Source organism: Giraffa tippelskirchi, chromosome 6 (genome assembly GCF_054371585.1).
Source record: "Giraffa tippelskirchi isolate mGirTip1 chromosome 6, T2T-mGirTip1v1.2.pri, whole genome shotgun sequence".
Classification (NCBI taxonomy): Eukaryota; Metazoa; Chordata; class Mammalia; order Artiodactyla; family Giraffidae; genus Giraffa; species Giraffa tippelskirchi.
Genome location: NC_137280.1, coordinates 87,226,400 through 87,252,651, shown reverse-complemented (window position 1 = coordinate 87,252,651; position 26,252 = coordinate 87,226,400). Strand labels below are relative to the sequence as shown.

The following is a 26,252-nucleotide window of genomic DNA, read 5'->3' as shown; positions in this document are numbered from 1 at the left end:
GACAGAGGAGCCTGGCAGGCTACAGTCCACGGGGTTGCAAAGAGTCAAACACGTGACTGAGTGTACACGCAGGTCAGATGAGCCTAGAAATGTGAATTTCTAATATTTCTAGGGGGTGCTGATGTTGCTGGTCAGAGATAATCACAATTTGAGAACTTCTGAACTCAAAGACAATTTTTCTAGGTATCAACAGTAACCACACTTTGTCGTCAAATGAAGTCAATCCTTAGCCAAAATGAATGATTTCATGATCTCCCTGGGTTTGGACTACGGATATTTCTGTCTCTCTGGGGAATGTTTATTTGGGGTAAATTCTGTATTCCTTCTTTCTTCCTTGTTGGCAAGCCCAGCAGACTCATGGAAAGAGGAAACCAAACAGGAGTCAGAAACTTTCTCCTCCTGGGATTCACAGAGGACCCAGACCTGCAGCCTCTCCTCTTCGGGCTGTTTCTGTCCATGTACCTGGTCACATTCACTGGGAACCTGGCCATCATCCTAGCTGTCATCTCAGACTCCCACCTCCACACGCCCATGTACTTCTTCCTCTCCAACCTGTCCTTTGCTGACATCAATTTCACCTCCAGCACCATCCCAAAGATGCTGCTGAACCTCCAGACACAGAGCAAAGTTATCACCTATGCAGGCTGCCTCAGCCAGGTATTTTTTTTCATTGTGTTTGGATGCCTGGACAATTTATTCTTGACCGTGATGGCCTATGACCGCTTCGTGGCCATCTGTCACCCCTTGCACTACATGGTCGTCATGAACCCCCGGGTCTGTGGGCTGCTGGCTCTGGGGTGCTGGTGCCTCAGTGTCACAGTCTCCCTGCCTGAGACCTTGACTATCTTGAGGCTGTCTTTCTGCAGAAGCATGAAGATCCCACACTTTTTCTGTGATCTTCTTGAAGTCCTGAAGCTCGCATGTTCTGACACCCTCATCAATAACACAGTGGTGTATTTTGTGACTATTATCCTAGGTGTTTTTTCTCTCTCTGGGATCCTCTTTTCTTACTCTCAGATTTTCTCCTCCATCTTGAGAATTTCATCAGCCAGGGGAAAGTACAAAGCCTTTTCCACCTGTGGGTCTCACCTCGCAGTGGTTTCCTTGTTCTATAGCACAGGCCTAGGGGTCTACCTCAGTTCTGCAGTCACTTCATCCTCTAGGACAAGTCTGGTGGCCTCGGTGATGTACACCATGGTCACCCCCATGCTGAATCCCTTCAACTACAGTCTGAGGAACAGGGACATGAAGAGGGCCTTCGGGAGACTCGTCAGCCGGGCACCATCTCTCATTCACAGGGCCTTCAGAGGACTCTAAGTAACTGCACACATTATATTGATGACCAGACATCCTGGCTTCCTTAATTTAATGTTTTTATCTTTCCTAATACTCTTGTTTTAAAGAAAATCTTTCCTTGGGTCTTCACAGCCCTCTCTATTTTCCTTCATGCTATATCTTTGGTTCCCTTTTGCAATTTGTAACCATATGAATTTTAACTTCATATGAATTGAACCTGATATTTTCTGTTACACTTAGTGATTATTTAAATTTCTTAAAAAATAAACTGAATCTCATGTTTTTAATATATATCCTCAAAGTAATGGGATGTATACCTATTTTGGAAATGTTGCCCTGCAAACTCATTTACAGAGATGTTTTCTGAGGTTGTATGAATTAAATGAACTGGAAGAAATGCCTTTTTTCTGAATAACATTTAGTCACATCAAACTTAATGATATTTATTTCATTCCTGATATGTGAATTCTGGAGCTGAATAGTTCAAAGCTAGCCTCAGGATCCTTCTGCTTTTCTGCTCTATCTCTAGCTTGACCGTAGGGCTTCTACACTCATGGTCACAAAGTGGCTTCTGCCCTTCCAGCAATTGAAACTGTATCCCAGGAAGGTGGAATGGAGAAGTATAATATAGAAGATATCCCTCATCATTGACCACTTTAGTGTATTTTGTCTGGCTTCAAACTTTCATATCTGCATCCATTATCTAAGAAATTTCTCTAGTCTACTCTGCCCATGTTTAGAGAATTAATGTCCCAGGAATCATTCCTTAACCAACGACCAACAGGAATTGATGTATAAATCACTTGCCCATTGAGTGAAATAAGTCTGAAGTATACATATTTTACTGGCTCCTGTCTCCCCGGCAGAAGTCCCAGTTGATCATGGTGGTAATTGGCTTTATAAACACACCTTTCATGGTTGTTTTCTCTTGCCTGACTTATGGTTCTATTTCCTGGGACCACTAAAATTTTTGTCTCTTGCCTCGCAAATCCCATGGACGGAGGAGCCTAATACGCTGCAATCCATGGGGTCGCTAAGAGTCAGACACGACTGAGCGACTTCACCTTCACTTTTCACTTTCATGCATTGGAGAAGGAAATGGCAACCCACTCCAGTATTCTTGCCTGGAGAATCCCAGGGACGGGGGAGCCTGGTGGGCTGCCGTCTATGGGGTCGCACAGAGTCAGACACGACTGAAGTGACTTAGCAACAGCAGCAGACTGAGCTACATTTCCTGAACCACATAGTAACTTGATTGGCAACACCGCAAAAGATATGCCTACTTGGAACCTGTGAATGTGACCTTTTTGGAAAAAGCATCTATGCCAATTTAATTAAGGGTCTTAAAATGAGATAATTATGGATTGCTTGGGTGTGCCCTATATCCAATGACAGTTCCTTAGAAGATACAGGAGAGGGGCTTCCCTGCTGGTCCAGTGGTTAAGAATCTACCTTGCAATGCAGGGGACTTGGGTTTGATCCCTGGCTGGAGAACTCAGATTCCACAAGCCTTGTAGCAATGAAAGCCTGAGCCACAACTGCTGAGCCTGTGTGCCACAGCTAGAGAGACCCTGTGCCACAAGAAAGATCCCACAAGCCACAACTAATACCTGACACAGCTAAATAAATAAAAATAAACTTTAAAAATGTTTTATCCAAAAAAAAAAAAAAGATATAGGAGAGGAGACGACACAAACAAGTCCTATGACATAAAGGCAGAAATTGGAGTGACGTGGCCACAAGGCAAGGAACTCTTGGAGACACTAGATGCTGTTAAAGGCAAGAATGGATTCTCTCCTAAGGAGGGGTCTGCAAGCCCCAGACCATGGACCGGTACCAGCCCATGGCCTGTTAGGAACGGAGCCACCCAGCAGGAGGTGAGCAGTGGGCCAGCAAGTGAAGCTTCATCTGTATTTACAGCTGCTCCCCACTGCTTGCATTGCCACCTGAGTTCCACCTCCTGCTCAACAAACTCAATAAAAATAATGTGCTTGAAACATCCTGAAATTCCAGGTCTAGGAAAACTTGTCTTCCACTAAACCAGTCCCTTGTGCCAAAAAGGTTGGGGTGCATGCGTGCTAAGTTGATTCAGTCATGTCCAGCCCTCTTTGCAACCCAATGGACCATAGCCCGCCAGGCTCCTCTGTCCATGGAATTCTCCAGGCAAGAATACTGGAGTGGGTTGCCATGCCCTCCTCCAGGGCATCTTCCCAACCCAAGAACTGAACCAGATTCTCCTGCATGCAGGCAGATTGTTCACCGCTGAGCCACAGGGGAAGCCCTATAAGGCACCCACATTGTGGTAATGTGTAACAGCAGCCATAGGGAACTAACACAGATTGTAAGGAAGATTCTTAGTGTACTTGGAGGGTTACAGAAATCAGCTGCCATTTATGGACACACACACACACATACACACACACACACTGCTGAAGGCCTGCTGATTTGCTCACTAGCATGAAGCTGCAGGGTCTTTCCAGGGGGTGCTAGTGGTAAAGAACCTGCTTGCCAATGCAGAAGACAGAAGAGACACAGGTTTGATCCCTGGGTCAGGAAGATTCCCACCCAGAGAGGAAGGGGCGGCAACCCACTGCAGTGTTCTTGCCTGGGCAACCCCATGGATTGAGGAGCCTGGCAGGATACAGTCCATGGGGTCACAAAGAGTCAGACATGACTGAAGCAACTTAGCACACATGCACGTGAAGCTGCAGATGGACCTGCAACTGTTCTACATTCCCTGAGAACTTCTTTGAGTCTCTCTGCCTCTTGGGCCAAGTGTGTCCATTTATCTCCATGACGAAGGGCTCTGGGTTCTGCAGGATCCCTCATCACTGAGGTCAGAAGCAACACAGGTGAATACAGGCTTTATTCCATCCCCATGAGTTTCCATCTCTTGCTTGTAGCTTCCAGCCTGCCTTTGATGACCCCCCAGTCCATCTTCTCATCTCAGGTTAAACCCAGAAAGCAGGTCACATATTTTACAATAGATAACTTCAGAGGTCAGAGATAAATCTCTCTCATTCTGGCTGGCATGAAGGATTGAAAGAATGAAAAAATTACCTAATCCAATCCACAATACCCCCCCCCCCACAAAAAAATGATTTATATTTCCAATGTGGGGGAGTTTGGGATGGACATGTATACACTGCTATATTTAAAATGGATAACAAACAAAGACCTACTGGGTCAGGAAGATCCCCTAGAGAAGGGAATGGCAACCCACTCAAGTATTCTTGCCTGGAGAATTCCATGGACAGAGGACCCTGGCGGGCTGTACACCATGGGGTCACAAAGAATCAGGCACGACTGAGCAACTAGCATTATATATATATGAATATATATGTGTGTGTGTGTGCATGTTCAGTCACTCATTCATATATAAATTCAAATACCTGTACCTGAATTTAACATAAATTCAAGTTCTTGTACCTGAATTAAACACAGAACCAGTGTTTTGTTACTGAAAGTATGACCCTCATACTCAGACCTGCATCAACACACAACCCAGTAGCTTGTTAGAAATGCACAGTCCCAGGGCCCACTGAAGACCTATTCAACCAGAATTTGCACTTGAATTAGAATTCCTGCTGGCTTGTATGCACAAGAAGGAAAGAGAAGTGCCCCTGTAAAGGGTTTATCTCCAGTTCTATGGCAACTCGCTCCAGTATTCTTGCCTGGAGAATCCCATGGACAGACGAGCCTGGCGGGTTACAGTCCATGGGGTCGCAATGAGTTGGAAATAATTGAGTGACTGAACACACACGAGGCATAAAGTGCTTCCAGTAAAAGGAGAACTTATGTCCATGTATCTTATTAATAGTTCGAGTAGAGAAATGGCAACCCACTCCAGTGTTCTTGCCTGGAGAATCCCAGGGATGGGGGAGCCTGGTGGGCTGCCGTCTATGGGGTCGCACAGAGTCGGACACGACTGAAGCGACTTAGCAGCAGGAGCAGTAGAGAATTAGTGTATTAGTGAAGTAGGAATATAAAATATAGTTAGGGCATTTCTTTCTAATTTCTTTGGTGGAGCATATTTGACCATATTTCATATTGATTAAAAACATACATACTGGGCTTCCCTGGAAGCTCAGTGGTGAAGAATCCACCTGCCAGTGCAGGAGACATGGGTTCGATCCCTGGTCCAGGAAGATTCCACTTGCCTTGGAGCAACTAAGCCTGTGCTCTAGAGCCCGGCAACCACAACTACAGAGGTCCTCACACCCCAGAGTCCACGTTCTGCAATAAGAGAGGCCACCACAAAGAGAAGCCCATGCACCAAAAACAAGAGTAACCCTTCCTCACCGCAACTAGAGAAAAACCCACTGAGCAACAAGAACCTAGCACCACCAAAAAAATAAATATGCACACCAAAGAATGCTTGTAAATGCATCCTTGCAACAGTATTTGCTGGAGATATACACTTAACAGTATCTTCTGGGAAAAAAAAATTCAAATGTTAAGAGGGGTGTGCTAATGAGCTTGCTGTTGTTTAGTTGCTAGCTTGTGTCCAACTCTTTGTGACTGTAGCCCACCAGGCTCCTCTGTCCATGGAATTTCCCAGGTAAGAATACTAGAGTGGGTTGCCATTTTCTCTTCCAGGGGATCTTACGGATACAGACATTGAACCAGTGTCTCCTGCTTTGGCAGGCAGCTTCTGTACCACTGAGCTGCCAGGGAAGTGCTAATGAGCTTATCTTGCAATTGCTTCATTATCTCTGAGGCTGAATGTGTGTGTGGATTTGTTAGCCATTTATTGTCACTCTTAAATTATGTGTGTGAGCTCTTTGCTTTTCTATATAGGATCAGAATAGGATTCCTATCTTTGAGTGCAATCTTTCAAACAAAGAACTGGAGATGTTTTTTAGTTGTCAAGATGTTGTTTCATTGTTAAATCATATCCAACTCTTGGCAACCTCTTGGGCTGTTCTGTCCATGGGATTTCCCAAGCAAGAATACTTGAGTGAGTTGCCATTTCCTCCTCCAGGGGATCTTCCTGGATCAGCGATTGGGCCCACATTTCCCCTATTGGCAGGTGGATTCTTTATGACTGCACCACCAGTGCAGTCTTTGTTCCTACCTTTTGTTCCATTTTCCTTTATTCCCCATTTTCCTTCTTACTCAATAATTTCTCATAGGCCTGTCTCAAATCACAAGTCTAATGATGAATTCATTATTTTTATGGCTGTACAACAGGTCATGGTGTGCCTATACTACTAACACTTTGATGGTCTTTCATATCCTTTATCATTAAGTTGCTATTATACCAAAGCTACACAATACATTAAGATGGTGAAGTTCAAACTCTTATTCTAACCATGGATGGTTTCATCCCCCAGCGATTTTTGTCTGTCACACATGGAAGGCTCTGTAGAGTCAGGGATGCTCTAAATGTCCTTCAATGCACAGGACAGATGCCACCACAAACAATGATCTGGCTCAGAAGGTCAATGGTGCCAATACTGGAGGACTCTGAGTTAAAATATATCTGTATTTTGAAGGTTTATAGCTGTCTTCAGATTTTTCCCTAAAATATTGTAACAGTTCGCATTTCTGACAGAAAAATCAGAGTCTCCTTTGCTACTAGTCCAGAAGTTCTCAGCCCAGATTTGACCAGTCTTCAAGATATTTCCCAGGACCAACGTAGGAAAGAGACTTTTTGTTGCTTTCCTAAACTATATATGAGCTAGAGCAAAGATTTATATATTTGTTCACCTTTTTTATTTGCCTATTATTATTATGTATGGGCTTCCATGGTGGCTCAGTGGTAAGTTAGAATTCGCCTGCTAGTGCAGGAGACGTGAGTCCATCCCTGGGTCGGGAAGATAGATTCCCTGGAGAAGGAAATGGCAACCCACTCCAGTATTCTTGCCTGAAAAGTCCCATGGGCAGCGGAGCTTGGTGGGCTACGGTCCATGGGGTCATAAAGGAGTCAGACATGACTTAGCAGCTAAACAGCAAAAACAATAATTATTATTACCTACAATATTAACAACTGAACAACAAGAACACATACTATATGCCCATTTTTCTACAGATATAAGCCTTTTGAATGACTCTTTAAAAAGATTGTTTTTCAGTTGATTCGTGAGACATATATTTGATCTTAATTTTTTTTAAATTGTATTTAGTTATATAGGACTATTGTCTTGTTTCTGAGTCTCTTGCATTATTTAAGGTGATTTTGACACCCCTCCTCCCATTGATACTATATTGGCTTCCCTGGTGGTTCAGTTGGTAAAGAATCTGCCTGCAATGTGGGAGACCTGGGTTCCATCCATGCGTTGGGAAGATTCCCTGGAGAAGGGAAAGGCTACCCGTTCCAGTATGCTGGCCTGGAGAATTTCATGAAATGTATAATCCATGGGGTCCGAAAGAGTCAGACACAACTGAGCAATTTTCAGTTGATATTATATATTTACATGTCAAAGTGTTCATCTAAAATGTGTCGGTTATTCTTACACTGAGGACATAATCTCACTAATATTTTCAAGATGTTTGAGGTAGGCGAGAAGCCATTTTTTGGAAGATAGATATTTATTCCAGCTTTAGGAACAATTCAATCTATCCAAATAAATTGAAACACGACCTTGACATATATTAAATGTCCATATATAGTGAGACCTAAGTCCTAATTCATTCAACAATGTCCTCAGATGACTAGTATGAAGCAAGTTAGTGAAAAGGTTGAAATGGTCAGTGTATCCAGGTTTTATGTGTGTGGACTTTTGATCTTTTGGGCAAACATCAGAACTAGGGCTAGAGTATGCCCTTAGGACTCATCAGAAAAAGATCAAAATCCAAGAATAACAGCAAAAGAAGATGTCACATCTGAAAAGGGAGAAAGAGGCTTGCTCCTCTGCTTTCATATAAAAACATTTAGTCAAATGAAAATGAAATAAGCACAGGAAAAACAAGTTTTGCTGCCTGATATTACAAATGACCAATGTTCAATTGCTATCCATTGTGCTTAATAAACATCCTTTTGTGAAGTGTTATTTTGTTCCCTTTGCTCATTTTTCTCTTGGGTCATAAAACTCATAAGTATTTAGACCATAATTTATTGCTACTCTGGATGAATTTATTTTTTCTATTTAATTATTTCTGCTGGGTATCAAGGGAATATAATGGCACATGAAGTGTCATAAAACCAAAGAAATGGTCTTACCAGTCTCTCAGGGACCATTTGAGTTTATTAGATCTGTGTTCTCTTTCATGTCCATTCTTTATTTCTCTCTCTCTCGTATATAGAGATACATATTGTTGTTGCTGTTGTTCAGTCTCTAAGTTGTGTCTGACGCCTTGTGAAGCAGAAGTTTCAGAACCACCTTGTTCCTCAACATCCTCTGACACCTTCTCTCCTCACTTTCCCTCCTTCTCACTTCCCTCAACACACTGGCTTCCTTTTCTTCAACCAGAACATCTTAAACAAGCACCTTCCCCAGGGCCTTTGCACTTGGCTTTTCTCCCTGCCAGGCACACACTTCTCAAGTTCATGGTTCCTGCTCTCTCTTCCATGAGGTCTCTGTTCAAATGTCACCTTATTTGCTATCTTATCTGAAGACCCTTCTTTACTCTTTCCTTTATACTTGTATTCATTTCATTCATAGAATGAGTCACCAAATGACATGCTATATATATTTTTATTTGCTATATCAATTCTCCATGACTGGATTTTAGGAGGTTTTGATTACCAAATCACTGTACTCATTGCATGAACAAAATATTGACATTAATTTCCTAACTGCAAAATGTATCAGGTAGCATTTCAACAACGTGAGTAATGTCCACTTGCATGAAAATTAGTCACGTTTTTTCCCTTTACTTGTAGTCACTTCCACCACATCACAGGAGTTTCAGAATTTCTTCTCTGGGATTCTCAGAGGAAGCAGAACTGCAGCCTCTCATATTTGGAGTTTTCCTCTGCATGTACCTGATCAATGTGTTTGGAAACCGCCTCATCATCCTGGCTGTCTCAGACTGCCACCTCCACATCCCCATGTACTTCTTCCTCTCCAACCTGTCCTTTGTGGACATCTGCTTCACCTCCACCACCATCCCGAAGATGCTGTGGAACATCCAGACAAAGAGCAAAGTTATCACTTATGAAGGCTGCATCACCCAGATGTTTTTTTTAATACTGTTTGCGGGGTTGGATGACTTCCTCCTGACTGTGATGGCCTATGACCGCTTTGTGGCCATCTGCCATCCCCTGAACTACACAGTCATCATGAATCCCCAAATCTGTGGAATTCTGGTTCTGGTCAGCTGGGCCATCAGTGTCCTGCATTCCTTGTTACAAACCTTAATGGTGTCGAGACTGTCCTTCTGTAGAGTTGGAAATCCCTCAATATTTCTGTGAACTCAATCAGATGGTCCAACTTGCCTATTCTGCCAACTTTCTTCATGACATGGTGATGTATTTTGCAGCTGGGCTGCTGGCTGCTGCTACCCTGTGTGGGATATTTTACTCTTACTCTAAGATAGGTTCCTCCATATGTGGAATAATGTCAGCTCAGGGGAAACTTAAAGCCTCTTCCACCTGTGTGTCTCACCTGTCTGTTTTCTCCTTATTTTATTGTACATGTTAGGAGTGTACCTTAGCTCTGCTACTACTCACAATTCACACTCAGTTGCAATAGCCTCAGTCATGTACATTGTGGTCACACCCATGCTGAACCCCTTCATCTATAGTCTGAGGAACAAGGACATAAAAATGGCTCTGAAAGCATTCTTTAGAATGACAACTATTAAAATGCCAATTGCTCCAAGCTGAAGAAGGGAGCGTGAATGAAATGTTTAAAACCTCACAGGCAGAAACTACAATTTTTGATCAGATTCTGGAAGCAGAAGTTGCTCGTTCCATTTATTTCTTGGCGTTTCCATTTCTTTGACTTCACCTCCTTCATAAATTCATGTAACTCACTTGATTAAGCCTAGTGATTTCCCTCTTATCAAAGAGTTATTCATGTTATGGTTTCCCTCTCTTTCAAGTTTGTTTTGAACCCTGGGCCTGAACAACATGGGAATTACTGTTTATCATGCAAATTGATAGAATTCTTAAGAACAGTTTATTCTCAAATAATATTTAAAGTATTAAATGTTTTTCTTTCATTTTAATAAAGAATACTCATGAGTTGTACTGCTCCTACGGGGGGGGGGGACTACTCAAGACATTCATGGCTATTTATGTGTTTATAACAAGGAAAATCTCAGACCATTGATTTCATATTTGCATACGTCATTCCTTTATCTATCACCACCTTAGCTGTTCTTCCTGATATTCTGGACTTTAACATACGCTATGTCTTGCTAGTTGTCACTCTATTTGCCTCTTTAGGATTCTATTCCCTTATTCAGCTTTGTTTCCACAATACCTATCTTGTTTGTTCGTGTTTACACTCTCAGTCCTGTCTCTTTGCAGCCCTTTGGACTGTAGCCCGCCAGGCTCCTCTGTCCATGGGATTCTCCAGGCAAGAATACAGGAGTGGGTTGCCATTTCCTCCTCCAGGGAATCTTCCTGACCCAGGGATCAAGCTCCATCTAAGTCTCCTGCATTGGCAGTTGGGTTCTTTACCTCTAGCGCCATCTGGGAAATCCCTGAGCCATCACAGTTACTGGCAAAAATAGATTATCACATACAACACGTCTTTAGGTAGAGTTCCCAACAGAACACAAGTTTGAATGAACCATTTGATATAATAGATGTGTGTAATATAATGAAGAAAAATGTTAAGATACACTTTGTGTTATTTTGCAAAAGATTTCATTTTTCATACTATGCATCTATTTCTTGAATTATGGACGATCATAATAGTATGATATTATTTTCATACTATGCATCTCTTTCTTGATTATGCAGTATTCATGTAAAGATGGAGTTACTTTGGAGTTAAGAAGTCGATGGCTTGTTTTATTGTTTTTAATTGGATTTTGTTCTTATTTCTGCTTGAAAATCTACAGTTCTGCCTGTATATGAACCTTTGCATTTTTCTAAGTGAAATATCTCCCACTTTTATAAATAGATATAGTAATTTAAGGATTGATGAATGTACATTATGAATATCATCCAATACATGTCCCTTTATGATCAGATACCTCTACAATCAGAGAAAGAAGGATTCTTCTGGATGAGGAAACAGCAACCACTCCAGTGTTCTTGAATGGGAAATCCCATGGACAGAGAAGCCTGGCAGGCTATAGTACATGGAGTCACAAAATAGTCAGACATGACTTAGTGACTAAACAACAACAGCATCTCTACAATCATTATGATCAAACGGTAACTAAAATGAGAGTTTGGATACCTTCTCAATCCTGTGAACCAGAGTCACAATATTTTCTCCATAAACATTCATTTCTTTACATGCTCCCCTGGTCACCTGGAAGGCAATCTCCATGAAGTCACATTTTAATACAGCTTTCTGAAAAAAAAAAAAAAAGTATTGAATAATAGAATGATCATCAATGTGTCTATATCAAAACAAATGGCAAAGACAAGAATCAGCAAATTTTTGTAATTCCCTTCACTTCTGTGTATTTTGATTTTTGTATCATTAAGCTGTTGCTACATAACAAACCATCCTGAAAGAAAATGATTTAACACTCACTTCACTTCAGTCACTCAGTCCTGTTGGACTCTTTACGACCCCATGGACTGCAGCATGCCAGGCTTCCCTGTCCATCACCAACTCCAAGAGCTTGCTCAAACTCATGTCCATTGAGTTGGTGATGCCATCCAACCATCTCATCCTCTGTCATCTTCTCCTCCTGCCTTCAATCTGTCCCAGCATCAGGGTCTTTTCTAATAAGTCAGCCCTTCACATCAGGTACCCGGTATTGGAGATTCAGCTCCTTCAGATTTAACATTATGTTTTACTAAACAACATTATATAGTAATGAATTGTTGGACTCTACATATGTCTTTATTCACCTGTATTTCAACAGCGGAGGTTCTGTTGATCTTGGCTGAGAGTTCTAACGTGCTGGGAGCTCAGCGGGCTGAAGCGTTCAGTAGGTTAGAACTTTTTTCTTTCTTTGTCCAGTAGGTGGCGACACGATACAGCTTTTTTTTTTTTTCAAGTCTTCCTGAGCTGCCTCTGATTATGAATCTGCACTTTAGACCCTCCATAACCTCTGTCAGAGGAGTTACCCTGTGCATCAGCTATTGCTTTTGTGCCTCTGGGGTGTGGTACCTTGCTGTTGTCAGTGCTTCTGGTGTGCTGCTTGGGACGCGGGTGGGTAGTTCTCTGATGAATTTGTGATGCTTTTCTTGTAGCTCCTCTGTGATCTCCTGAGTCACAGGCTCTGATGCCATATGGGCAGGGTGGTGGTAGGCGGTGGCGCTGGGGTGGTAGGGGTGCTGTGGCATGTCCAGTGTGGTAAGCTTCGCCAGCTCTAACACAGCAGATATGGAGGTTGGCGGGGTCATGGACACCTAGGTAGCTGAGGGGACAGGGTCCCGTGCCCCACTGCCACCTCTGCTCCCCTCTATGCTGCAGGCACCCGGTGCTGGTATGCCAGAGTTGGTGCCACCTCTCTTGATGCTTCTACCTTCCTTGGGGTTGAATTTATAAAACATCAAAAGGAAACACAGCCAGTAAGCTCTGGGACTGAATCCATAAGACACCTAAAAGAAGACAAAGCTAGTAAGCTTTGTGACATTGGTTTTAGTAGTATCTTTTCTAGATATATATCTCCTCAGGCAAGCAAACAAAACCAAGAATAAATAATGTTACTGTATCATACTAAAAAACCTTTGCATAGAAAAGAAAATAAACAAAATGAAAAGACAAACTACCAAATAGAAGAAGATATTTACAAGGGGCATATCTGATAAGCAGTTGATATTAAAATATACAGATAACTCACATAACTCAACAACAACAATGAAAGAACTAGATTTTAAAATGAGAAAGTGAAAGTTAAGTCTCTCAGTCGTGTCCAACTCTTTGCAACCCCATGGACTGTAGCTTACCAGGCTCCTCCATCCATGGGATTTTCCAGGCAAGAGTACTGGAGTGGGTTGCCATTTCCTTCTCCAGGGGATCTTCCCAGCCCAGGGATCGAACCCAGGTCTCCCATATTGTAGGCAGATGCTTTACCACCTGAGCCACCAGGGAAGTCCTTTAAAATGAGAAGAGGACCTTAATAGATTTTTTTCAAGAATACTGGAGTGGGTAGCCTATCCCTTCTCCATGGGATCTTCCTGACCCAGGGATCGAACCTGGGTCTCCTGCATTGCAGGAGGATTCTTCACCAGCTGAGCTGCCAGGTTAGCCCTCAGAAAGACACACAGATGGCCAACTGACACAGGAAGAAATGTTTAACGTCCCTCTGTTAAGTCCCTTACTTGTGAACAACTTCTGTTCTGAGAGTGTTCCAAGTTCTATTTGTTTGTAAGTCCAACAAAGTTAGCCTAGGTACCTAACTTCCACCGATAATGCCAGACACGTGAACTAACTTACGTGACTGGATATGAGAACACATGTTTGCATTTTAAAAGATGGCAACGTGAAGGTTCATACGTAGGGCACTAACTGTAATTATTAAGGAAATGCAAATGAAAACCACAATGAGATATTACCTCATGCCTGTTACAATGGCATTATCAAAAAGGCAAGAAATAAGTGATGGTGATCATATGAAGAAAAGGGAAACCTTTTTATTGTAGAGAGTATCTTTTCTTCATCATATGTTATTTGCTTATTATAAGCTAATTGTCCATATATGTGTGCCTCGTTGGTGTGAATTTAAATTGGTACAGCTACAATGGAAAACAGAATAGATATTCCTCAAAAACTTAGGAACTATCATATGATTCAGCTATTCCACTCCTGAGTATTTATTCCCAAACAGGAAAGCACTAACTTTTAAAGATGCATGCACCCTTAAGTTGATGAACACAGTATTTAAAATAGCCAAGATGTAGGGGGAAAATATGTGTTAATATGTATATGTGTGTATATATATATACATGCATACACACACAATGGAATACTACTCAGAATTAAAAAGATGAAACCTTTCATTTGCAATAACATGGATAAAATTTGAGGGTGTTTTGCTAAGTAAAATAAAACAGAGGAAGACAAATACCCTTTGATTTCACTCATATATGGAACAGAATGAACAAACAAAGCTAGTAAATGAGCACTCCAAAGCAAACAAGATCTAACATGTAGGGTGACTTACTTAAAGGGGATCGACTTCCTCATGATGAATGGAAACTAAAGTTTTGCTTGTGAATGCTCTGTCCCATATACAGAAGTAAAAAAAAAAAAAAGTTTGTACACATGAAGCTTATATGATATTATCTCAACAAATGATATATCAACAAAAATAAATGAAAAAATAAAAAGACACATATATATTGTTGTTTTCTAAGATCATTCATCCATTGAAAATGGAAGAAAAATAAAACATTACTGAATTGAGATTACACTTGCGTTAGGTTTGTTGAGATGGCCCTAAGGGAAGCCTTCTCTGTACCCATGTCTTTTGAAATGTGGCAATGAAAAACCTTGCATTAGGAGAAGGTGTCTCTTTCTCCACCTTTGTATCTGGGCTAGACTTAGGACTTTGATTTGCTTGAGTCCATAGAATTTGGTGCAAATAACGGTGTGCCTTGAGAGGACTTAGTGCATTTCTGCTGAATTCTCAAATAACTCTGCCTCAGAAACATGAATATATCCAGTTGGGCTACCCCAAGTTCAAGAGGATCTACTGAACGGAGCTTCATGGCCCAAGCCAAGAACATGATAAATCAGCCTATAGCTAGCTGGGGGCTTCCCTCATAGCTTAGTCGGTAAAGAATCTTCCTGCAATGCAGGAGACCTGGGTAGGGAAGATCCTCTTGAAACGGAAATGGCAACCCACTCCAGTATTCTCACCTGGACATTCCCATGGACAGAGGAGCCTGACAGGCTACAGTGCATGGGATCACAAGAGTCGGACATGACTTAGGGACCAAACCACCACCGTAGCTAGCTGATTCCCTAGTGTATTAGAAGGCTCAACCGAGATCAACAGAGCCTCCTCGGCTGACTTTCAGATAAATAAATACACAGGAGGATCCCAGCAGAGATTAGCACAATTCCAAACCATCCATTTTAATAAACCAGTGTCACATCATGTGCTTTTAAGATAGATTGCTATGTAACAATGGCATACTGATACAACAATCAAAAGAAACAGAAATGAATGCCATTATAATAATTTCCCAGGGCTTCCCAGGTGGCTCAGTGGTAAAGAATCTGCCTGCAAATGCAGGAGGCACAGGAGATGCAGATTCAATCCCTAGGTCAGGAAGATCCCCTGGAGGAGGAAATGGCAATGCACTCCAGTATTCTTTCCTGGAGAGTCCCATGGACAGAGGAGCATGGTGGGTTACAGTCCGAAAGGTCACAAGGAGTTGGACATAATTTAGCGATTGAGCTTCTTGCCATTTCTTAAATTTGAGAGAGTGGAAAATCATAAAAGAGAAAAACTAATGGATATGATAGAAATCACTAAGCCTAATCGTGTGAGTTACATAAATTGCAATGAAGGAGGCAAAGTCAAAATATAAGAATTCCAAGAAATAGAGGAGCAAATTCTCTTTCCACAATCTGATCGAAGATTCAGATCAGAGATTTATAATTTCTGACTCCGAGGCTTTGAAACTTTACATTATGTTCCCTTCTTTAGCCCACAACCATTGGCCTTTTTATAGCTGCCTCTCTAAAGAATGCTTGCAGAGCCCTCTTTATGTCTTTGTTCCTTAGACTGTAGATGAAGGGGTTTAGCATGGGTGTGACCACAGTGTACATCACTGAGGTGATTGTATTTGAATGTGAGCTGTGGGTAGCGGCAGAGCTAGGTGCACTTCTAGGCATGAGCTGTAAAATAAGGAGACGACTGAGAGGTGAGACACACAGGTAGAAAATACTTTATATTTACCCTGAACTGATGAGATTCCACATATGGATGAAGCAATCTTACAGTAAGAGTAAAATATACCTGCGAAGGGACCACCACTCAGTAGCCCAGCTGCAAAATACATGACCATTTCATTAAGGAGGTTGTCAGAACTGGCAAGTTGGACCAACTGTTTGAGTTCACAGAAGTAGTGAGGGAATAACACATCTCTACAAAAGGACAGCCTTGATACCATGAAGGTCTGTAGCAAGGAATCCAGGACACTGATGACCCAGCTAACTAGAACCAGAATCACACAGAGCTGGGGGTTCATGATGACTGTGTAGTGCAAGGGGGTGACAGATGGCCACAAACCGATCATAGGCCATCACGGTCAGGAGGAAGTCATCCAAGCCTGCAAACAGTATGATAAAATGCATCTGGGTGATGCAGCCTTCATAGGTGATGGCTTTGCTCTGTTTCCATATGTTCTGCAGCATCTTTGGGATGGTGGTGGAGATGAAAGAGATGTCTATGAAGGACAGGTTGGAGAGGAAGAAGTACATGGGGGTGTGGAGGTGGGGGTCTGAGCTGATGATCAGGATGATGAGCAGGTTTCCAACCACAGTGATCAGGTACATGGAGAGGAAAAGCCCAAATATGAGGGGCTGCAGTGCTGGTTCCTCTGCAAATCCCAGAAGAAAGAATTCTGAAAACTTTGTTAGGTTGCTTGGTGCCATTTGTTGATGTTGACTGTAAAGAAACATGACAATATGATTCATTTTCACAAAAAAGCCCATTACAGTGTTGAAAACATACTATCTGTATTTTGCTTAATTATATTTAATTATATTTCTTAATTTCAATATTTTGCAAGAACTTGATCCTCTTTAGGAAATTTCCTCTGTCATTTCTAACTTGCAAATGTGTTCCAGTTTTAGCATTTTCCCCAAGATATCATGTAATCCACATATTTAATGAGAAATATTTTCATTCCTTTGGGCACTATATATTGAGTGCAACAATATCTCAGGTGCTGTCTAGGCAATGTGCATAGGGTGCTGAAATATGAAAACTTTTAAAATCTGTCCATGGAGAAAAAATATTATGAGATGGGGGGAGGGGCTCGGTCATGTCTGACTCTTTTTAACCTCATGTACTGTAGCCTACCAGGTTCCTCTATCCATCTATCCATGGGATTTCTCAGGCCAGAATACTGGAGTGGGTTGCCATTTCCTCCTCTAGGATATATATGACTTGGGAGATGGTGAAATGTTCTGTGTAGAAATTTGAAAGCACATATAAGGGAAAGACTTATGAAGGGCTCCTATTATTTAAGGCATGACATGGAAAAATAGTTATCATTTGAACAGAAACCTCAAGGAAGAGAGAGCAGGAGCCATGAACATGCCAGGAACTAGGAGAACTTTGTGCCTGGCAGAGAGACTAGCCAGTGCAAAGGCCCTGGGGAAGGCACCTGTCTAAGATGTTCTAGTTTTTAAAAAAGACACTAATGTGGGAGGGGAGTAATGAGGGAAGGGGGTAAGAGCAAGAGGGAGAGTGAGGAGAGATGGTGCCAGAGGAGGCTGAGGAATAAGGTGGGCTCCCTGCTGCTATTGAAACTTCAAACCCTCACTATGTTCTCCTAGCACTTTATGAAATTGCTGCACAGATGTCCTGTATGTTTACATGGATCCCTTCTGTTGATCGAGTCCTGGCCTCTGTGTATGAGAGTCACCTTGGAATATGTGAGCTCGGTACCACTGCTCTGAAGACGTCTCACACTCCACAGGGCAAGAAACAAAGGCCTACGGTAACACCCTGGCTTCCTAGGCTGTGTTACTTCATGTTGTTTTCACCCTTAACTACCCTGATAGTTAAGTTAAGGTTGATGTAGCTCAAGGTGATTAGATCAGATTATGTGGAAATTGCATCCAGAAATTCCAGTTTGTATATTTCCCAGGCGGCTTCCCAGGTAACACAGTGATAAAGAATCTGCCTGCCAATGCAGGAGATGCAAGAGACATGGGTTCAATACCTGGGTTGGGAAGATCCCCTAGAGTAGGAAATGCAACCCACTTCAGTTTTCTTGCCTGGGAAATTCAATGGACAAGGGAGCCTGGTGGTTACAGTCCATGGGGTCACAGAGTCAGACAGCACTGAGCACAGAGCAGATTTCCCAGGTACCGATGAACTTGGTGCTCAGTTTTGGTAGTCATTTTATTCCTGTAGTAAAGGCACACAAAGATACGTTCAGTGAACATATATGTCTCTACATTATTTACCTAGATATCTGTATCTTTTCTCAAAATTTCAAAACCTGGATTTTATATATATATATATGGATTCCCAGATGGCTCAGTGGTAAAGAATCTACCTGCCAATGCAAGAGTCACTGGAGACAAAGTTTCTATCCTTGAGTCGGGAAGATCCCCTGGAGGAAGGTATAGCCACCCCCTTTAGTATTCCTGCCTGAAAAATCCCATGGACAGAGGAGCCTGGTGGATTACAGTCCATGCAGTTGCAAGGAATCGGATATGACTGAGCACGAGCAAGCAGGAATATATATATATTCCCTATATATATATATATATATATATATAGAGAGAGAGAGAGAGAGAGAGAGAAAGCGAGAGAGAGAGACAGAGAGAGAGGGAGAGAAAGACGGTGCATACATAAGCTCAAATGATCCCTGACACTTTCGTGAGGAAAAGCCTCTTTGGTTCTGGTGACATTTCGTGTGTTGTTATATTTTGTCCATGTCCATGGAAAATAATGAAAAAGCAAAAATAAATTCATTCAAAAGAAAAGATCACTATATCTTTATGGTATGAGACAGAGATTTCACTGCCCATGAGATAAAATGCCAAAAGCAATAAACCAACACTTTACACAAGGATGTTTATGAAGGAAAATGAAAGGAACTGAATATTGAGCATTTTACATATCAGCTAGCAAAATTGTTTTTCCTGTGCCTATTTCGTATTTGTTTGACTAACCAGGTTTACATTGCAGACCTGGCAAGTCTCTATGTCCATTTTTATATATGGCATCTTTTCTTTTCTTTTCTTGTGTTTTGATTGCTTTTTTGATTAGTTCTTAAGACATCCTTTGTCCTAAGTCTGATCTTTGTCCCAGCATCAACAAAGTCCATGGTCCACACATATAAACCTACACTCTGTGACAATTCCAATCTTGTCACTGAATTACTTTCTTCATATTAGTTATCTGAGGACATTGTATTATGCATACATGTCTTTCATTGTATTCTGTCTTCTCAATCATGATTCTAGATCCCCCAGGCAGAGACTTCACCTGTTTTGTGAACCAAGTATGTGAATATATGTGATGGCTCAGACAGTAAACAATCTGCCTGCAGTGCAGGAAACCTGGGTTCAATCCCTGGGTTGGGAAGATACCATGGAGAAAAAAATGGCAGCCCACTCTAGTATCTTCCCTGGAGAATTCCATGGACAGAGGAGGCTGGTGGGCTACAGTCCATAGAGTCACAAAGAGTTGGACACAACTGAGCTACTAGCACTTTTACAAAAATTAATTGGGAAAAATAAAAAGTAAGAAAATAATGAAACCAAGTTAAATACTATAATTACAAAACAAGTCTGCTGCTGCTGCTAAGTCACTTCAGTCATGCCCGACTCTGTGTGACCCCATAGACAGCAGCCCACCAGGCTCCTCTGTCCCCGGGATTCTCCAGGCAAGAATACTGGAGTGAGTTTCCATTTCCTTCTCCAATGCATGCATGCTAAGTCACTTCAGTTGTGTCTGACTCTGTGCGACCCCATAGACGGCAGCCCACAAGGCTCCTCCGTCCACAGGACTCTCTAGGCAAGAATACTGGAGTGGGTTGCTATTTCCTTCTCCACAAAACAAGTCTAGTAAATGAAATTAAATGAAGTGTTGAAAACTAAATGAATAAGAAATAATTTATGATATCAATAAGACTTAATTAAACTGAAAATGACCTATAGGTAAAATAATATGCTATGTAATGTTTATAGAATGTTTTTTCAAGCAGCAAATGCTCAGTTATTGTTGTTGAATGAATCAGGACTTACTTCTCATTTTATATTGACATTTAATATAATGAACATTTATTTAAATTTGTTTGGAAGGATAGAATTGTTGGTAATAGCTGGCATAACTATCTAGCAATAAATGAAGTTTTGCCTCCCCCAAACATCTAATATTAATAAAATATTAGAACAATTATAACCCCAGTGTAAGAGTAACCAAAATATTTTAGATTACTATCTTGAAATCTACATATAAAATCTATGGGTGTGTAAAATCATCATAAATAAGGCAAGATGCTCAGAAGTGAGACGACAGAGATGTACAACTAAATAAAATTTTTAAAAAGTTAAAAGTTATGGCCAAAAATATGCCTCAAAAGTCATACACATACATAAAACTGGAGAAATTTTACTATCTGAAATATCTAAGATGTGAGAGCATCTGTGGATGGTACCAGTGTCAATCCTGATTTTGATATTGTGGTATTTAAGATATTGGGAAAAACTGGGTGAAGAGCTCATGGGACATTTCTGAATTTTTCTGTAACGTCCTGTATATCCACTATTATTTAAAAATAAGAAGTTAATTATAAAAAGTCATTTGAAAAAATAATTTGTAAAAATTACTTGAGAGTCTGTTTAGTGTAGAAAAATGGGCATATGAGTACATAACAGTAATAGGCAAATCAAATATTTATACTCGATCACCATTTTGATTATATATTATATAATATTAAATATGTTTTGTATAATATATTTATATATATTAAATATATATATTTGCTCTAACTCAGTATATAGTTGAAGAAGACAATAAGGAAGCTCTTACATACTATCATCTTGGGAAAAATTTGAGCAAAGAACTTTCGAACTAGTAGCCAAGGAGTGCTCTCTGCCTCTTCTGGCAAAAATGACAGTATTTTAGGGGAAAATCTGAAGACATCTCTAACTATTCAAAATATGGATACGCTTTAACTCGGGATTCTCCAGTGCAGGCACAACGGTCATTCTGATCCAGATCGTTGTGGTGGGATCTGTCCTGTGCATTGTAGGATGCTTCGCAGTATTTCTAACCTCTTCTGAGCCCTCCATGTATGACAACCATGACAACCAACAGACTCTCAAGTAATTTTTACAAATTATTTTTTTAAATGACTTTTTATAATTAACTTATTTTTAAATAATAGTGGATACACAGGACATTACAGAAAAATTCAGAAATGTCCTGTGAGCTCTTCACCCAGTTTCTCCCAATATCTTAAATACCACAATATCAAGCTCAAGTTACAGCTTGAGTTTGAATTTCACTGTCTTATATTTCTGTATCATTGATATGCTAGCGACTTAATTTTAAAGGACAGGAAGGACCATCAGAGGGAGAGCAGCACAGGCACGTGATGACAGGTTGTTCGTGCTCTTTGGGTCCGACTCTTTGTGACCCTGCGGACTGTGACCCACCAGGCTCCTCCAGCCATGGGATTCTCCAGGCAGGAAGACTGAAGTGGATTCTAGGCCCTCATCCAGGAGATCTGCCCAACCCAGGGACCAAACCCACATTTCCTGTGTCTCATGCATTACAGGCAGATTCTTTACCCACTGAACCACCTGGGAAGCCTGTGATGCAGTCATATAAATAATAAATCATTAAGTCTATGAGAAATTCGAGAAGGCAATGGCACCCCACTCCAGTACTCTCGCCTGGAAAATCCCATGGACGGAGGAGCCTGGTAGGCTGCAGACCATGGGGTCGCTAAGAGTCAGAAACGACTGAGCGACTTCACTTTCACTTTTCACTTTCCTGCATTGGAGAAGGACGTGGCAACCCACTCCAGTGTTCTTGTCTGGAGAATCCCAGGGACGGGGGCGCCTGGTGGGCTGCTGTCTATGGGGTCGCACAGAGTCGGACACGACTGGAGCGATTTAGCAGCAGCAGCAGCAGCTATGAGAAATCATTAAGAAGGAAAAAAGGTAGGGAAAATGATTGCACTAAAACATGAAGAGCAACTTTGATGTGCAAAGGATCCTATTCATGCATTTGTATAAAAGCATATTGGCATGTATATGTAGATAGTTTACAAAGAGAAGTTTTACAATAAATTAAGAATTTATGGGACAAAATGTCAGTGATAATGAAATTAGTCTAAGTCAAGTGGTTTCAAAACAACTGTGTGTAACAAAATTGGGTGAAAATCTGAAGAAAATTATATAAAAAAATGAAATAGCAATAATTTCACAACATCAACATGAGTCACTAATACAAAATTAAATTGCCAAGACTTTGGGAAAAAAAGAATATAACAGAATGAATTTTAAAATGTAGTGAGAATGCATTACCTAATTTATTTCCTCTTATATGAACATGTGTGGATTTCTCTTTGTTTAAGGAAGACACAAGTGATCTTTAATCAAATGGTAATGAAGCATGACTTTCACATGAAGGCCAGTTTTGATGCAACTTTCAGAAACAGATCTAATCTCACACACACAGACACACAGACACACACACACACAAAAAAAAACAGTAGAAAGCAAAACAAAAGAAAGCAAAGGAAAACAGCAATGTAAAAACTTGGAGAAATTATATAGGATGATTTATTATCACTAATGATGTAGTTACTTCACTACCATTTTTGTTAAAACAAGAATTTGCAAGTGAAGAATTCTAACCTGAGAACTCAATTCTTTCAGAAAAGTTTAAAAAATGGAAAAGCAATGGATGGAGTGCATGTGCTTGATTGATATATTGATCACATGAAAATTATACACACTCACAATTTCTCTCAAATACATCTATACATACACGTGTGGGCATGTACGTGTGCTAAGTTGCTTCAGTTGTGTCCGGCTCTTTGAGATCCCATGGACGGTAGCCAGCCAGGATCCTCTGTTGAAGGGATTCTCCAGGCAAGAATACTGGAGTGGGTTGCCATGCCCTCCTCCAGGGGATCTTCCTGACTCAGGGATTGAACCAGCATCTCTCATGTCTCCTGCAATGGCAGGCATGTTCTTTACCATTAGCACCACCTGCGAAGCCCCTTCAGTTCAGTTCAGTTCACTTCAGTTCAGTTGCTCAGTCGTGTCTGACTCTTTGTGACCCCATGGACTGTAGCACGCCAGGCTTCCCTGTCCAGCCCCTGCTAAGTCGCTTTAGTCGTGTCTGACTCTGTGCGACCCCATAGACGGCAGCCCACCAGGATCCTTCGTCCCTGGGATTCTCCAGGCAAGAATATTGGAGTGGGTTGCCATTTCCTTCTCCAGTGAATGAAAGTGAAAAGTGAAAGTGAAGTCGCTCAGTCGTGTCTGACTCTTCGAGACCCCATGGGCTGTAGCCTACCAGGCTCCTCCGTCCATGGGGTTTCCCAGGCAAGAGTACTGGAGTGGGGTGCCATTGCCTTCTCCGTAGTTTAATACAGTTATATATATTTATGTAGACACAGTTTTATATGACATACTTAAAAGAGTTAAATAGCAAACAGCAGTTTGTGGAGGTGAAAAATAAATAAATAAAAAAATAACAATTCATTGTTGAAAGATTGGAAGTAAAAACAGAAAAGTTCTCCAATCTGCCTATACTAAAGCAAAGAATTCACACAGATAATTTGAGATAGAGAAAGTAAATGACTAATAAATCCACATACATATTCAGCCTCTCAGATAATGAGATAGTTTCAAGGTAAGCACATCTGTATCCACCTTTACACATCTTAACGTTTTCTTTTTTTTTCACAGAAAATAATGTGAAAAATATGTGTCTTGCACCTGCTGTTGCAAAGATGTATTTGCAAGCACCTCTTGGTGTGGAATGTTCTCATCATTACAGAAACATTACGGAAATATGCTCCATTTTGAAAATTAAAAAGAAACGCTTTCACTTCATTGTATAGCCCTCCCACTAATACCCTATCTCTCTATTCCAGATAATTAAGATATATTCCAGGTAATTAAGATATAATTCCAGGTAATTAAGAGTGTGTTCTACTCTTACTGGAAGGAATTTACGTTTCGCTCCCATTTTCTAACTGGGCTTCCATTCCTATCATTTAATTGACGTCACAGATTATTGTCTTCCCGAGTTCTATGTTCACTGCTCTTTTTAGCATCATCAAAATGCATTGATATTTTAATCAAGCAAGAAAACAACCACAATGGTCTCTGGGATACACTGAGGTAAACATTTTCTCAGGTAAACATTCTTGGATTTCATTCTATTTGTCATTCTTCTGCAGTGTCTTTTGGGCTTTTGAACTCACCTGCATGGGAACGCTGAGAGGAAGGACCTCGTGTGGAAGTCTGAATCCCTTCTTGGATGGTTGATGATGGAGACTGAAGCTCTGACCCCAGACAAGTCAGCAGGAAGGGGCCATGCATTGGTCCTTCTCCAGACTTAGGACTCTAAAAGCAACAACTTGTCTCATTCATGCTCAGGTTGTACAAGTTCAGGGATACAGCAGAGAGATATTCACAGTTCTCATTACGCATATTCCCCTCTTGTTATTAATACAATGACGTGTAAGCACATGAAATTCCTGAGGGAGTTGGTCTGGACAGAAAGGATGTTTTTCCCTTTTGATTCTCTGTTCTCAGGAGACCAGGTAATAAAGCCAGAAGAACTAAATTTGTATTAATATTTCTCTATTAACTCTCTTGCCCTCCAGGTATCTAAATCTGCCAGCACTTTATCCCAATCCTGAGCTTAAGTTTTCTCCAGGCTGAGACTCAGGTAACTGTCATGACTAGGTCCCTTGGTTCAATAAAGCATTGACCTATGGTGGTGACATAGCTCATGAAATCCTTAGAAAAGATTTTCCCCCTCTTTCTGAGAGGGACAAGTGTGTTCCTTTAATGTAAAACATTGGGCAGTGCACTCCATGGCTTCCTGATACTTTTGCTGAAACCTTTAGGGATTCCATATTATATCTGAAGTTAAGAGCTACCAATTAGCCCTTAATTTAAAAAGGTTTGTAAGTTGTGAGATATATTTAGATACTGCCAAACTCTATAACCTACCTCAACACATTACAGAGATTATCAGATTTAATTTTTAAAGAAGCTTCTTCTGTGAGGTAGTACTACTGTAACTCCATCCTCCATTTCAGGAATGAGGTTCAGAGGAATTTCACATTCTACTAAAAGTTACAAACCTGTTTTGGGATGGAGTCTTGACTGGAATTTTATCAGGATGTTTCCAGTACTCAAACTCTGGTTCATGGTTCCTAGTCAGAGAACTGGGTTTTGATCCTGGAGATATGTGGCAATGTCAAAGAGGATGCGGCTAAACACCCATAATACCCAGGACAGGACTCAACACAGATAATTGTCCTGCAAAAATGTTAACAGCTAGAAGTGATAAACACACTTTAAACCAGCACTCTTCCAAGTTTCTAGCTTCCCAGGTGGCTCAATGGTTAAGAACCTGACTATCAATGCAGGGGATGCAGATTCGATCCCTGAGTCAGGAAGATCCCCTGGAGAAGGAAATGGTAACCCACTCCAGGATTCTTGCCTGGGAAATCTGGACAATATACACACACACAGCTCCAAGTATATTGTGCATACAAGTCACTGAGTGTTCTAATTCAACTATAAATTCCAGCTCAGTAGGTGTTCAGTGGGCCCAAGTGCCCTGCATTGCTAACAGCTACCAGGAGGTGGGATGCTGTAGGTCTGGTCTGTGGGTCACTTTGAGTAACAAAGCTATGACTGTGAGTCAGTCATAGGCAAGTTTAGGTGTTCTGTGCCAAAAGAAAATCTACTTTTGTATGTAATTTTGAAAGCAAAAGGTTTTACTTCCTGCAGAGGTTGTAATAAAATCTGTTTTTGATCCATCATACAAGGATTCTTGTTGTTGTTTATTCGGTCCCTAAGTCATGTCCAACTCTTTGCGACCCCATGAGCTGCAGCATGCCAGGCTTCCCTGTCCTTCGCTATCTCCTGGAGTTTGCTCTTGAATTGTATCAAATCATATACATCAAGAAAATACTTTGTAATAATAAGCAGAATAAATGCCTCAAAATGTGTCCACATCCT

At 41.1% G+C, this 26,252-nt stretch overlaps 1 protein-coding gene and 2 pseudogenes across 1 annotated transcript; 2 read left to right on the top strand and 1 right to left on the bottom strand.

Moving 5' to 3' along the window:
• Positions 1-357: 357 nt before the first annotated feature.
• Positions 358-1,317, top strand: LOC145510821 (olfactory receptor 7C2-like). The gene has a single exon (XM_081503013.1). The coding sequence runs from the start codon at positions 358-360 to the stop codon at positions 1,315-1,317; it is 960 nt and encodes a 319-aa protein (XP_081359139.1).
• Positions 1,318-7,958: 6,641 nt separating this feature from the next.
• LOC145510820 (olfactory receptor 7A17-like) lies at positions 7,959-10,069 on the top strand (annotated as a pseudogene).
• Positions 10,070-15,977: 5,908 nt separating this feature from the next.
• On the bottom strand, positions 15,978-16,931 carry LOC145510819 (olfactory receptor 7A17-like; annotated as a pseudogene).
• Positions 16,932-26,252: the final 9,321 nt, after the last annotated feature.

Bases quoted from the DNA above. Each gene is read 5' to 3' on its own strand.
- LOC145510821 (XM_081503013.1), top strand. From the start codon at position 358: ATGGAAAGAGGAAACCAAACAGGAGTCAGAAACTTTCTCCTCCTGGGA.